Raw genomic sequence first — 15,523 nt, 5'->3', positions numbered from 1 at the left:
AATAATTTTGGCAGCATGGAAAAGATGGACATCCTCTTAAAACAAACATGCCTTTTTGCTATATTGTAAAATAGTCTACGCCGTGTTTGAAGCATACATCTCAATTTATCATTTGAGATTAAATAATAAAATTGCAAATACAACAAAAGATATTTAACAATTTTAAGTAAAGAAAGTTAATAAATTTATGATGTTTTTACATTCTATCAAGATTCAGCCCAGTTGCAGAAAACTTCTACGGTGTATGCATCATAAAATATTCAGTGTTTCTCGGATCAAGGCCTAGGCTCCTGCAAGTTGCTGAAGTGGCCGCTGAGCAAATGTATGGGTCGATAGCATTGGTCGTTTTACCTAAAGTATCCAAAGCTGAAGCTACTTTGTTACAAAAACGACAAATTGTGGAGATGAACGAAGACACCAAGAGCCCCCCGTGCTTCAAGGTAGGAAGCAGCTGCAAAATTCGTTCAGCAATTTGCAATGCATCTTTAGATAAAACATAGATGTTAATGGCGCTATTTGATAAATGCATCGTGCCTTTTAAGTTGCTGGTCTAGAAAAGAGATTCAATATGCTTTTTTTAAGAGTAACCGTGATGTTACCATTTAGGCTTTTGTCGTGAAACAGTGTTCTGCTCTCAACACATGCGCCCAGTTGAATTTTGGCTCAACATCTGTCAAAAAAGGATGACAGCATTATATTGTTGGGCATCAGGTATACTTGGATCTGCCCATATTTAACTATTGAAATATATGTACAAATTACCAAAATTATCGCTTTTTTTTAGATCAGTGACAAGTTAAACGTTACGAAAGATGCATCTTTAGCAAGACAAGCTATTCCTGCAGAAATTGCAACGAAACTTGATTCTAAGGTTTATGAAAAATATATCTCCCTACTGGCAGCTCAAAGGAGTGCAAGAATGAGCATAGCAGTGGTAAGCTGTGAAGGACATCCTTGGAAATTTGGTATGGTATTATCTTCACTTTTCTCCGATTATCCACTTTAGTAGAACGATGACTTACTTTTGCCTCGGAACTAAATTGCCATAAATATACACCACGATGATAAGCTGCTTAAACACCACGAAATTTTGCTGGCTCCATGCAAATTAACAATGATTTTTTTCAAAACATAATTCGTCCAGTTTATATTTATTTGAAAATGTTTGTGAAAAGATTCAAAATTCTGCAACTTGAATCGGAACAATGCATTTTGAACATTTTTAACTTAATGTTACATTTATAAAGGTAGTGCCGTCAAATGGGGGTATTTAGTAGACAAGAATGGCTAATATTATGATATTATGTAGTATGTTTTATCATATGATTATGTTATTAATTAAAATTAACAATTCTCGTGTATGTAGGTGATTTGTTGTTGCACCATCAGCTTGTATAAGAGGGTACGTTTTGAACATCCTTGACTTGCTTCTTTTTAGGCACATGGAAATACAGAGATGGCCAATCAAGAATGCTGTCATTTCCAAAAGAATGTAGCAGAAAAAGACCTTTCATTATAGGCTTGGAAACCTGCATTGCCTTCTATCCAAGAGAGGATTTTAACGGGAGACTACATTTAGGCATTTTGGGAGCTGTTACTCCAGCAGATATCAAGGTTTGTGGACTCGGTGTCCAGTTTGCCATTTTATAACGTAGAAGCTGTAGTACTGCTAGTTCTAGCGCTAGAGGGGCGACGACCTCGGCCTTTTGAATATTGCAATAGTTCAGCAACTTATAGAACAAAAGTTTTTCAAATGTTGATTGAGAATTATTGTAATTGATAATTGAGAAAAGCAAGAATTGTTGTAAATTTTCCACTATATTTTCTACATCAGCATAATGTGAAACATTTATGAGAAAAAATGACTCAATTAACTTACAAAATATTAAAACCTTGATAAATGCTGATGTAGAATATTTTGATGATAAATGGAAAATATTTTGATCTGAATCGCAGATATCGTCCCCGATACTTGGTGACAGAATCGTGAAAATTGAAGTGAATGTAAAAGAACAGCCTGACGCTCCTGAATTGTCGGTTGTGGACACCTGTCTTCCTTCTCTGCCCTTCGATTTGCAAAGATCTTCAAATGCTGGGTTTCAAGTTGAAGATATCATTAGAACTGGAAACACACGTTGTGGCAATGCAGGCGGTAAAAAGGCGACCGGGGAGTCATTGCTAAGGAATGATGGCAGGTTTGACCGAACCAAAGTTGGACTGGCAATTAAACACGTGTCAGAGTGCGGGCATTTAGGATACTGGGAATACAAATTACCGGGCAGATCCTTCGAAAGAGTCAATATTGCACAGGGTAAGCTGGCAAGGCAACACTTTTCAACTTGTCATGCCTTCCGAAGTTGATATTGTGTTTTTAGAAGAACGATTTCTTGAATTTCTATTTTTAGACGATTATGCATGATGGGAATGATTTGCCTATAGAAACGTTAGCCTCCTAGAATGAACAAATGAATCGCTCCAATAAATGAATAATGAATAACAACAGGTATATTAGTACAAAATTGTGTCATTTGAAATAAATACTATTACCATGCGGGCATAAACGAATATCTAGTTACTGACGCACCATTAGGACCATGAAATACCTGACTAATGCTCTAATTGCGCCATTTTTCAGGAACAAATTTTAAGAAAAAATGTATTTATATTTAGTGTGTAACATGCAACACATTATTTCATTTCTGTATGAAGATATTTTTTTATTAGGTGGACTAGCTCTTTGCTTGAACTCATCTATGAAGATCCGCTTTGTACCAGCCAACTACTCAAAGTTATGGAGCATTCAACAAGCAATGGGTTGCTCATGGATCAAAGCCCGTGTCTGGATGTCGCTGTCTCATACCGAGTCCGGTTCTTGCAATATCTCTGGAGATGCAAATAGACTGTTTAGCCAGCAAGCTGTACAAATGTCTGTGACAAGAAACGGCTGTGACGATGTGCCAGGATCTATGAGGCAACCAGACGGCTGCGGAAGGTGTGGCAGCAAGAAAATCTCAAACATCCATTGTCCTTGTGACGGTGTTCCTGCATCGGGTGCTGTTTTGGGTAATCTAATTTTCACGAATCTTCTGATTCACCTAAATAGGTTGTCCCTTGCTCCTAGGAAGGAAGTAATTATAATTTTTTTATTATCAATCAAGCAAAGAACTGTTTCAAATTTGGTTTAATATTTGTTTAAAACCTTAACCCCTTTGTCAAACGCTCTACTGTTGCACTCAACGTTTGACAACCATTTTTGGTCACCCAGAATGGTCATTTTGGAAGTTGGATCAAACTGGATTAAGGTAAAAAATGTTGGTGGCCGATTTCCAACAGTTCCATTGTTATAGAATGATGGGTAAAACGTTGGATCGTTTGACCATCATACCCTACACTGTTAGCCGTGCGAAACCTACGGTTGGTTGAAGAACGCCAAATTCAATATTACAACATTGTTGACTTCGCAGGATGGTTTCGCTTCTATCTACAATTAAGTACATTTGCAAAATGGATTAATGAAGACAGAAAATGAATTCAGGGTAAAAGAATGTGCACCAAACGCCAATGAAGAGCCTGCGTTGTAGGAATACTTGATCTTCCAATGCCACTCTCACTCAGTCCCTTTTTAATTTGCAAGAAACAATTTCGGATGAACTGTTGGGTGCAATGTTGAATGACATGTTCAATTTTTTGAACAGCAACGATTGAGCAATTTCCAACATCGACGAAGTATGTTAGGTGATTTGTTGGGTGACATGTTGGAACTTTTGAGTAGGGCTTTACAAGACCAATATCACTGGATTTTTCTACCATCATCACCATTTTTAAAAAATAATAGTGATAAATCTCTAATTTCCTTAATAATTAGAACGTTCATTAGAATTTCATGCAAAAATTGAAATGTGTCAAAAAAGTTTCAAGTAGTGTAAGTTAACGATAATTCATTAAAAAGGAGCATATGATTTTTTTCCAATTTATCGTAAAAGGTAAAAACCTAAGAAGTTTAACTAAGGAAAAACCAACTCAGTAGAACTGTTTTGTGCAAAGTCAAAACAAGGCAACAGGAATCTAAAAGGAAAAGCAGAAAACCTCAGATGAATGTAACTTCACGTTTACATTTCCCTGTTGGACTTTGCAAACAATATATTTTTCATGACAAACTAACCGCTTGAAATGAAAAAAGATTTAGAAAGCGCCTCATCAAAGCAGTGAAAAATTTTAAAAGTACCCAGGGCGCTTTTGAGAGAAAAAACGGTATTGGGAGATGGGACAGTAAATGGCAACCGTGATGACTTCATAAAAACCTGCTTTATAAATTGTTGGAATATGAGTACATGAGTAGAATAAAACATGGTGACATGCAAAATCACTCAAATTTGTCAGTGAGAGTTTCTTTCAGTTGTTTTGTTCGAAATTCCTTGTATCAGAAAATAGGACTAAGTATGTTCTAAAATGTTTAGTTTATTCGAAGCCATTTTAGAATTAAAAACAAAATTCCTTTTCGACAGATGAATGTGGTCGATGCAGTGGTGGTACCACTGGTAGAGTATTTCACAAACGAGATTGTGCAAGAAAGTGCTATGCAAATGGAACTCAAAGTGAAAATGTTGTTGATGCTTGTGGCAGATGTCAAAAAAGATCGTTTGTAGGAAAAGACGCAAGGGATTGCAACGGAGACTGTGTGTTTGGGAGAAGCAGAGCTTGCATAAACAAATGTGGCATCTGTGTGGGTGGAAGAACGGGAAAACCACATAACCAAGGTGAACATTTTTTATTTCATCAAAATGTCATTAATAATGTAGGGTTATCAAAAGCATTAGTACGCAATAATTGTGTTTTAATGTCCTGACTATGATATCTTATGCATCTTTCAAATTTTTGATGTTTCCAAGGGTACAAAAGGTCCCCAAAAGAAGTTCCAAAAATCATAACTAGAAAGGCAGATATGAGTTCAAATTTTGGGTCCCAAACACATACATACAAGGGGCTAACAAACTTGGTTGACTCTTTCGATTGTTGATATCAAGCTCTTTGCAGTCTATTACTAGAACAGCATTCGTGCATACATTCTTATTTACATCTGTTATTATGTCGATAGTGTAACTTAAATCGAATTTTTTTAATATAAAAACGTTCGTGGGAAAAGCTCTTTATGTATTTTATTCATCTTTACAAACAAAGGTGTCTAGGACAAGACCGCATTCGTATTATTTCGGTCAATAATTTCTTAGTTATTTGGCTGGTGTCATCGACTGCTTTCATTTGAGAATAATCAGTCTTTTACTCGGCTACTCAGCAAATAGATTGTCAGTGATGGAATGATAGATTAAATAAAAGCATGCTTTGTATAAACACTTGATAACAAGCTCTGCTCAAAACGTCGTTAATTGATAATCTATTTTTTATTCCTAGTACAACTCTATTCAAATTTCTAGCTATTTGCCATTATATTGTTCAACACATAAACTAGTGTATTTATGGAATCTTCATGCTTTGCAAATGTAAGAAAACATAATATGTATTTCTAGTTTACGCGCCAAAACCAGTAGCTTCCAAAATCAAGAATGCTTCTACTTTGATGACAATGACTTTACAGCTGTTGGGTAGACCGTACTTGGACTAGTTTAAAGGAAGCAACACTATGGAAAATTACATCTCATATAGAAATTGGATCTTATCATGAATAAAAAAACAACTCACAAGAGTATATATCAATAAGATAGGTATATTTTGCAAAACAGAATTCACCTGTCTAGTGGCGTTGGTGCTCAAAGAAAGAAATAAGCATTATTCTTTAAAAGAGCTTCACTTTTCGGCTTTAAAAACGTTACATTTTCTCAAATTCAAGTAAATGTATAAAAAAATACTTTGCATAAAAAATAACATCCTGTGTGTAAAAAAAATAGATATTGAGACTTTACCCATATAAACAAGAAGTTAAGTGGGAGAAACTTGTTTCATCAACATTCACCCATGCTTTTTCTGCTATCCTCGCCTATTAAACGATCATTCAAAGTATTCACTAAAATTCCTTACATGCTATCAAATAAGCAATTTTAGTGCTAGTTTCTTCGAGATAAAACCAACACAATTAACTGTTACTGTAATTGCATTGCTGCTTTTGAAGGTCACTGGTTGAAGCCTTATAATGGCAAAAATCTTTTATAGTACATCTAATCTTGACAAAAATGCTACAGTTACTCACGAACATCATTTCATTAAGTTAAATTTCAACATGAATTCAAATCAGTAGTTTTAGTGATCTTTTCAATACGCTCGATTATTCGTTCAATAGTTCGTTCAATTAAATCTTAAATACCTGGGATATTTGATTTGAATCTTCTGATTTCCATTCAATGCATTATAATTACAATTTTATAATGGGTAGTTTGCATAAGATATTTTTTCTGGGTTGAGGCGATCACAGCAGTTCATTCAATTGCATAGTGTGCACTTGTTTCTACAACAAAAGTTGCTTCCATTAGCTGAGCTGGCAAATTTAGAGATGTTGCTGTTGCTTATGTTGACGTTTTAATTGATTGTAAACCTCTTGCAGACATCAACCACTGTGGAGTTTGCAAAGCCAATGCCACCTCTGCGTGTGCAAAGAAACTTGAATTGGTTAGTGAGAAGGAGGTAAATTCTGAATCAATGTTTGAGATCAAAATGAAAGCAGTTGGATTCTCGCGCTTCCAATACTTGTCTTGTACCCTGGAGAAATCTGGAGGGTCGCCGAGGTAATAAAATGATAGTTTCGTTTCCATTGTGGGTACTGTCTTTATCAAAGACACTGCTTTTGAAAATATTGTCTATGCTGGCAAGTACTTTTACTTAAATAAGGTAAAAATTTATCATATCCATAAATAATTTTTAACCTTAATTCGTTAATTTTGCTGAAAAGATAATTAAAGCTTTGTTTACAAAATAGTGTTCCTTGTACAGCTATCTAGAAGGTTTGAACGATACCTGTTGAAGACGTTGCTTGAAAGGAGCTGTTGAATTGAAAATGTTACAAGTTTTTGAATGAAATTGAAAGACGTGTTATTTTTTGCACAACTAATCTAACCTTCGTCACAGCGACATCATCCAAATCGGCAAAGGACTATCTCGACCCTTTATACAACAGAAAAGGACACAACAGAGTGATGATTTGTGTGAAGATCCAGTCATTTCTGAGTACCATGTTCAAATCTATACTATTGTGAAACAAGTCGGTGATTACACAATGAAATGCAAAATCGATGGCGAAGGAAGCGATATGGCCGTTGATGGCGGAGTTTTGAAAGTGACGAGCAGCTCTTCTTCGGTGCAGGGAATTTTTCCGTCAGAAATCGACAGCTGTCAAAATGGCTCTTTTGTTATAAAGGTAAATAGCTTGATTCTTTGATGCCTTTAACTGACTATCTATATATCAATGTCTATTAGCAATCGACAGAATCCATTTACTGGAAAAACCGCTACTGTGTCCAACAGACGGCGCTCATTTTCACCCTTGAACTCCATTAAGTGATGTTTTTAATAATCAAGCGCCACTTATTAGGCAACTTTTACAGGGATGTGCATGGGTTTCTGATTGTTTTATTTCGATTCACAACTGGATATACATATTTTGAGTTTTCGATAAATATTCTGACACTTTTTACTTTGAAGATTGTCTGACGAAAGCTTGACTATGACTTAAAATTTTTGCTCTTTTAAAGCCATTTTCTCATTCTGCACTACCAAAAACGTTTATAATTACGTAAAAAAAACCACGGAGGTTCCACAAGTCTTTTTACAAAGCATTTGAAATGAATTTTCTTTTTCGATTCAGTAAGTTCAAATTGCTTTATATTACCCAATGTTTTTACTAACCTGACTCAGTGACACGGTGAAGATAAGTAAAGCAATTTTGATACCCAAACAAGAGACAAAGTAAGTTGTAGCACAAACATTTTGTTAAAAGGGGTAAGAAAAGTACGTTTAAACCAAAAGCACGTTATTACCGAGTGCGCTAGAAAGGGAATGTTGTGTACTAAATTCATGTCTAATGGATACATTTTTTTTAATAAGTACACAGAAAATTTCTTTGGTAAAAAGTGAACCTTTTTACAGAGCTTCTTTATATAGTTTGCTTATGCAAACTATACAAAAAGGATTTTTATGAAAAAATTATTTTTTGCGACAATTTGCTTTGAATTTGTTTCAGGGATCTGGATTCCAGAACTCTGTCAGTTTGGCTTGCGGTGCATCGTGCGAGAGGTATTGTGATTTCAAGACCAAAGCAAGGTTTATCAATGAATCAGCCATTCAATGCAGCATAATCATAAGCAGCAACAGAAAATCTTGTTATGCTCAGATGTTCAATCTACATGTTCTGAAGAGCTCGGCTGTGCGGCCACCGCCATTTGCAAAATCGTCGCCGACCGTATCCGTACGCTGCCCACAACCCAGGGCAATCTCGGCTGCATTCTCTACCGGCATGAGACGGCTGCTAATCAATCTTGATAAACCAGCGTCTTTTGTTGCGGCAAGTCAAGGTGCAAGTCGGGATAAAGGGAACGTGAGACCAAGCTGTGAGTCTTTTTTCCATCATACGACAGTCGAAAAGCTTGGCGGTTCACGCTGTCAACTGACGTACAAGAGGATTATCATAAACATCGCAGTTGGTTCAATCTTGATATCGACAGCTAACGGCTCCAAGGTCCAGTTAACACTCAATAGAGAAAATTTGAAGTGCCTCAGGGAAGAACAGTATTCTGTACTCAAAGGCGAAAGGTTGCAAAAAGTGGATATCAGTTTGCCGGGAACCAACATCCAAGCAAAAATAAGTGGCCAGTCGTCAATCGGTACGCAATTACAATTTCATCTGTTCTTGGTAGGAATCTTGTTCATGCTTTGTTACTTTCATCCCATGCAAGATATAAATGGCTGATCAGATTAAATATTATTTCAAGTTTGATATTAAGAAATATTAATCTTTGCTTAGTATAGTGAAATAGATCCAAATGTAAATTACTTATTCATATAAAAATCAATATATCGTCCAATTGAATACCCAGATAAATATTATTTCATCGTAAGACATTTTTTTGGTTAAAATATTTGCAAAACGAATCATTCTCTTTGCTAGGAACGTGCGAAAAGACAACTTTCAATGGTATAAAATCTTCTGGAGCTGGTGGTGGAAAGCTGAAATATAGTTGGGAACTTCTGGAAAAGGAAAATAGAAGCACTGTGGTCCAAGCAGAACAAAGAAGATCTTGGTTCAAAGTAAAGTAAGTGCTATCAAAAATATATTTGATGTGAAATATTATCGATCAAAAAATCACAAAATTGAAATATACACAAATTAATCTTTTTTAGCACGATGAAATTTGGTAAAATTTGATTTTGATTATTTTCACTCTGAAGAAATTGGCCCCATTGCAATTCAGACATGTCAAGTTAAAGACAAAATGTTTTGTTTTAGCGGAAAGACGCTAATTGCGAATAAAGAATACATCCTTAAACTCTGCGTAAGAAATGTATTTGGCCAGCAAAACTGCATGGAGAAAGAGATCAGAACTATTGATAACCATAATTCTACAATGTTGGTGAAAATTTTAGGCGATCAGCAAAGGAAACTAAAAGGAATGAGAAGATACCACTTAAAACGTAAGTAGAAAAAGCTATGAACGAAACTAAATATGAACAACTTTGTTTCTATAAATTTTCACGTGAATGTTAACTCAAAAATTCGAATTCAAAAGTATTTTCTATCCAATCGTTTCTATCCAAATGACAATAAACATTTAATTGTTTATATTTCAAATGATTTACAATTTCTATAGCAATCGCAAGAGTTAGCCAATGTCAGACAGGAAAAAAGCCAACTTCAATGAATTTCTTGTGGGAAGTTATTGGCCTAGACCAAATAATTGTAAAGAATTATGAAGGAAGAAATCTGCTGGTCAAGCCGGGAGATCTTGAGCCTGGAAAGGTATTCTTTTTTATGTAGATATTTCAAGGTAGTTGGAGTGTGACTTTTGATTATCTTTTCACAAAGTCTTAGTGATTTAAAGCAGGTTGCTCAGGTTTCTTTCATTGCAAAGATACTAGCTTTAAATAATCAAAAAGTTTATTAACCAAGTTAAAGAAATAACACGATAATTTTACTATGACATATTTCTAACATACTGTTCGTACAATTTTTAATTTGTTCCTGCATAAATATAATCAAATTCTCTCCCGTAGAATTACACATTGAAAGTTGTTGCAAGGGCAACTTTGGATTCAGGCAAAGTGTTGACGGGTGAATCTTCAATCAAAGTTGAAGTTGATGGATCACCTTTGAAAGCCAAGATAAGAGGTATTGATTTGTCAAACTGCTATATCCTTTCAACCAGTGTTTTACAACCGTTTTTTATATACGGTACATTTTTTCATTGAAAATTCGTGCGCCACCCTACCATCAGAAAATATTAACAATGAAACTCTGTGGCCTATATTCACAATATAAAATCGCTCTCATCGAAGTATCTTGGATAGGAATAAAAAACACAAAGAGAATGATGTAATATGGAAAAGTATTACATAGCTGATCACCAGACTACACAGCACGGCACATTATTTGCGGATAGCGATTAGTTTTTTCAGTTTTTAAGACCATAAAGGTGAAAATTTAAATTTTTTTACTGCACACAAGACATTATCTCGAGGCACAGTTGTTGAAAAACACGGTTTATTCCACTGGATATCAAATTTCTCCTCTCAACTATTGAAGTTTTGCATTTCAATTTGAAATTTTGTCTTTCATAATATTTTTAAGAAAATAAAATGAAAAACTATAATATAAGCACATAAGATAGAAATATAGATACTCAGAGCAAGCTTTAACGGAGTCATTCACGTACGCACCTTAAATGTACAGATCTTTGCAAATTATAAAGTTTTATAACGTTAGTTGTAAATATTTTCTCGGAAAATTTTAACTAATTACTCCTAGGACTTGATTTTTTGACAAAGCATAGATTTTTACAAACGAGAGTACTCAAGAAAGGGTACATCTCAGCTCGACCACTGCTCTAACTAAATTGGTTTTTTTCGTTTTCTTCTGTCAAGGTGGAAAGAAAATGACTATTGGTTGTAAAGACAAAGCTGTGTTCGATGGACGACCATCAATTGACCCTGATGAAACAAGTCAGTCTGCGAGGTATGCTTGGGAATGTACAGAAGAAGGCGGAGAGCCATGTTTTGAAAAATCCAATCCGACAAAAAGGCTTGTGCTGGAGGAGAAAAGTCGCATTGAGTTGAATGCTGACGAAATTCTTGAATGCAAAAAAAGGTATGACTTCACTTTCAGATTCAAAATTATTTCACAAGAGTAAACCATAGCAAGTGTACTCGTGCCAATACAAAGAATGTTATTTTGCCTAAAGTACAATCCGAAGCAGGCAAGAAGAAAGGCCTTTTCTTTTCAAGGAGCAAAGGTTTTTAATAAATTAACAGACAAAATGAAGAGTGAAACTTTAATTTCAAGAATTAAGACTTTTTGTAAAAATTTTAATATTTTATTTTCGTCATTGTTACTTTAAATGTCAATTTCAGACAGGTCCTTTATTCATAACAGCACGTTGTTACTGAACAAATTTAACCTGTATAAATATGATATTATTATTATTATCATTATTAATTGTGGTTGTTTTTTCTCAGTTTTCTCTTTTACGTTGCGATTGTTAAAGTCATATCTTGTAAACACAGTTCTGCCAGTTGCAAGCTACCGATGTAATAGAGAGATTTGTAATTGTCGTTAAATTGAATTGAAATGAAAAGCTTTCATTTATATTTGACCTAAAATCGTTTCAAGTTCTTACGCAGTTTTTAAATCTACAACATAATGCTAACGATTTGAAGCTAAATGCGTTATTAACAACTGCAAGCTCTTACGGTTTGCTACAATTGACATTTTATTTTGCATATTTTAACTTATGTCTACTTATGTATTATGTCTACTTATATATACTTATGTCTACTGCAGCTATGTGTTCAAATTGACATACTCCAAAGGTGAGAGGCAGAGTTCGTATAGTGTAAATGTGAATTTAAAGCCCGGAGAGCCAGCAGAAGTGAAACTTGATCAGAAAAGAAACAGAAAGAAGATCATCGTAATAGGTTACATCAAAACGACGACTACAGCGAACACAACTTGGAGCAGCATTGAACAAGAAGGTGCAAACTCTGCTAAGTTTATTTCATATTTTCTTAGTATCTTTCTTTGATAAAGCGATGAAGTCTGCTATTAAAGATATTTCGTGACTCAGTCTGTACAAGTGTCAAAGAGATACCTGGCATATTTCAAGCGAATGGTTGTTAATGTTTTGCGCAAATAAATTATGAAAACAGACTATTTCCTTACCAACAAAAGATACAGAGGACCAGAGCTATTTCTCTTCTGAGTCTTTTTGCAAAATTTTCCAGATGTTTGAGTATCGTGAAAGAAAATATGTTGTAGCTACGTTTATATCTTATAGTTTCAACCAATCAGAAATCATTAAACACATCTAGTATTCCTTAAAGACCGCAATTTGTTAGCTCAGTTCCCTGTGATGGTTATCTATTACTGCGATTGCCCCCAGATGAGTTTAAATGGTCTTAGCTTGTAAAACATACCCAATTTTTTAGTTGATTTTGTTACCATATATATACACATATATGAATGTCAACTTTGCATTTTCAGGCTACACAAAACTGGACCTTTCTGACCAAAGCATTGTCAGATTAGTAGGTTCTGAGTTTGTTAAAGTCAGAGGACCCCGCCAGAAGACATTCCGAAGGAAATTTTTGGTAATAGACAGCGAATTTCTACCTGAAGGAGAGAAATACCTAATCCAGTTGAATGCAACTAATGAAGATGGCTGGAGTACAGCACACATTGTTGTTACAACACCGTCACCACCGACTAAAGGTAAGCTCAAAAAGACTTGTTGTAAAGGACTGCGTATCAGACCAATACTTTTATTACATGTACTGACAAAAGTCATCTAACAATAAGGTGACAAGAAGTTCTTTGATTTTCACCAACTGCACCTTTATTCTGAAACTATTTCTTTCCGTTGTTATGTCTAGTAGTTGATTTGAAGCAGTCAGGCTGCAAGACACTTTAATTTCTGTGCTCCTAATAATAATCTACCAATAGGTCAGTAGTTAAAACCTCTCTGCCAATAATTACCTTAAACATGGGTTAATCATTTCAAAAAATGTTTTATCTCTTACAGACGTACTCATGCAGACTTTTCTTGACTGAACAATGTTGTAAAAAAACGATAAATGATGTAAATTATTTTGTAAAAACATAACTATCTTTCATAACAGTTTGGAAACAAATTAGACAAACAGACTAGGTTTTTTGATAACAATATATTTAGATTTTATATTCTACTGAAGTATGACATTAGTTTGTGTGATTACCGACATGTTTGTCTGAAAGGTGAGATAATTGTGGAGCCAGCTAATGGAACAGCCTTGAATACCAGTTTTACGATTACTCCTGGTGATGGCTGGGTACAAAAAGACGAAGAAGAAATTAGATACGAGATTGGATATGAAATGGAAACATCTGAGGGGAAAAAAGATGTAATATTGAGGCCGTTCTCGGAACAAAATTTCATTGATGGAGTACAACTGCCCCCAGGTAGGTTGCATAAAATAAGACTTAAGAATTGTCAAAACGGTGAATAAATAAATAACAGAATTTCAAACAAGCTTTGTCTTGCAATATTCTGAAAAACATCAGCTTTAAAATAAAATTGAAAGATAGTTCTTATCAACAGGTTTGATTTTAAAAGTTTAACTTAGTAATGTAATTTTTTGTGCTGAGACTAAAGAGTAATTTAGCGCTATGGATTTCTTATTGAAGAAAATATTCTATGCTCTACTTAACAGGAGATAACGCTAGGAACAGCACTATAAAGCTGTATGTGAAGGCAAAGAATAGCGAAGGAATGACTGCAAAAGCAACTATAGCAGTGAAGGTGAGACAGCCAGAAGCAATCAGTTTAGAAAAAACAAAAGATATGCTGGACATGGCTGACCAGGCAATCAAAGAGAGAGACATGTCAAAAGCAGTTGGTAAGATGATTATTTTATAGAATGATAGTCGTCACATTATTCAGCAATAGATGACAGCAAATGAAAATGAAATAAGTATCGATAAAAAACGCGTTTTATTGAAGGAGAACTCATCGTGACCGACAATTTACTTTCTCTATAGAGATTTTTGAGCAAGCGTGACTTTCAAGAAAAGGTTGAAGCAAACACATCTTGTATTAAGCTAGTTCGTATCATTTACTAGAATGTTATTTGTGAGGAAAAAATGCAAGTATTTAAAGTTTGTAAGAAGGATTTAAGGATTCTTTTGGCTTAGAATCACAAAATGTTTTATTGAAGCTGAGCAAAAAATTAAAGTATCATATTAAAAGAAACAGTATACGTTTTGTAGGACTCCTTGCTACAATGGCAGAGACAGCCAAATCTGTGACTATGGATTCACCCAGCGATACCTCAATCAACGAAGATCTCACTAAACAGGTAAACTTGGCCTATTTTGCACTTTACTCTCTCAGTCAATATACTCTCTTTTCTTATTTTTGTCATATGTTAGCTTGTTTTTGCAATTCTTCATTACTATTTCGTCTCTAAATAACGAGCTAGAATTTTCAGCATCTGAAATCAACCACTTAGCTTCTATTCAGTTCCTCTTCGATCTTCTCTCCATATCTGTAGTTGTGGGCGTATTTTCATTTAGTTTAAAAAACTCTTTTGTTCATGTCTAAAAGATGATTCGTGTAAACGAGAAGGGCTTTTCAATTGAATCAGCAGCGAATGAGTTGATGCAGTGGATAAGATCCACTTTAATCATTTTAAATGTAATTATTTATATGCATATTTGAATGTATAGGATATTATTTACACAACAGGTATCATCCATATTGGAACAAAGTCCTTCAGATGAAACAAGACAAGCTGCATTGACTGTTTTAGAATCAACGACACTCCCAAAGGAAGGAGTGGAATTAAAAGGAGAGACCAAAGAAAGCATTGGTGCTCAAATTAGCAGGGTGTTTGTCACAAGAGAGAAAGTCAATGAGCCATCTGTAAGTAAATGGATGCAGTTGTATTTGTTTTTGATTGGATGATTTAGATTGATTCCTATAGTACAGAACATTGAAGATGGCCTTCTACCAAAGAATTCCCTTAATTTATTTTAACCATGCTATCTTTGGTAAAGTACTTTGATATGTCAGAAATATGCTTCTAACTACATTGAAAGATTAATCTTGGTTTCATCTTTCTTGTCAGTAGAAACAGAGAGAATATCAAATGGATGCTGAAACCTTAAAAGATGCACAGTTTGAGTTTTCATCTTCTAGAAGTATTTTAAACGAATTTTGATCGATGTCAAACATAAAATGTTTATTTCAGACATCTAGAAGACGTAGAAGGAGCGCCGAGCAAGGCACGCAATCCCAAGAGACATTTACTGCAAAGACGAAAGAAGAGGTGATAA

At 34.7% G+C, this 15,523-nt stretch overlaps 1 protein-coding gene across 1 annotated transcript in view; it reads left to right on the top strand.

The window, feature by feature from the left end:
* LOC135690621 (uncharacterized) overlaps positions 1 to 15,523 on the top strand; it is a 34,006-nt gene that overhangs the window by 12,170 nt on the left and 6,313 nt on the right. Inside the window, exons 9-29 of the mRNA XM_065208222.2 lie at positions 212 to 440; positions 785 to 965; positions 1,439 to 1,614; positions 1,957 to 2,311; positions 2,725 to 3,063; positions 4,506 to 4,757; positions 6,554 to 6,734; positions 7,075 to 7,363; positions 8,186 to 8,825; positions 9,110 to 9,254; positions 9,449 to 9,633; positions 9,810 to 9,958; positions 10,213 to 10,327; positions 11,080 to 11,302; positions 11,996 to 12,186; positions 12,695 to 12,922; positions 13,445 to 13,648; positions 13,900 to 14,085; positions 14,456 to 14,544; positions 14,934 to 15,110; positions 15,439 to 15,516. Coding sequence (XP_065064294.2) covers positions 212 to 440; positions 785 to 965; positions 1,439 to 1,614; positions 1,957 to 2,311; positions 2,725 to 3,063; positions 4,506 to 4,757; positions 6,554 to 6,734; positions 7,075 to 7,363; positions 8,186 to 8,825; positions 9,110 to 9,254; positions 9,449 to 9,633; positions 9,810 to 9,958; positions 10,213 to 10,327; positions 11,080 to 11,302; positions 11,996 to 12,186; positions 12,695 to 12,922; positions 13,445 to 13,648; positions 13,900 to 14,085; positions 14,456 to 14,544; positions 14,934 to 15,110; positions 15,439 to 15,516 — 4,612 coding nt within the window. The remainder of the gene's footprint in view (positions 1 to 211; positions 441 to 784; positions 966 to 1,438; positions 1,615 to 1,956; positions 2,312 to 2,724; positions 3,064 to 4,505; positions 4,758 to 6,553; positions 6,735 to 7,074; positions 7,364 to 8,185; positions 8,826 to 9,109; positions 9,255 to 9,448; positions 9,634 to 9,809; positions 9,959 to 10,212; positions 10,328 to 11,079; positions 11,303 to 11,995; positions 12,187 to 12,694; positions 12,923 to 13,444; positions 13,649 to 13,899; positions 14,086 to 14,455; positions 14,545 to 14,933; positions 15,111 to 15,438; positions 15,517 to 15,523) is intronic.

Source organism: Rhopilema esculentum, chromosome 4, assembly GCF_057945365.1.
Source record: "Rhopilema esculentum isolate cy_ngs chromosome 4, ASM5794536v1, whole genome shotgun sequence".
Lineage (NCBI taxonomy): Eukaryota > Metazoa > Cnidaria > Scyphozoa > Rhizostomeae > Rhizostomatidae > Rhopilema > Rhopilema esculentum.
Note: the sequence above shows the minus strand (reverse complement) of the source record. Positions and strands in the feature narration are given on the sequence as shown.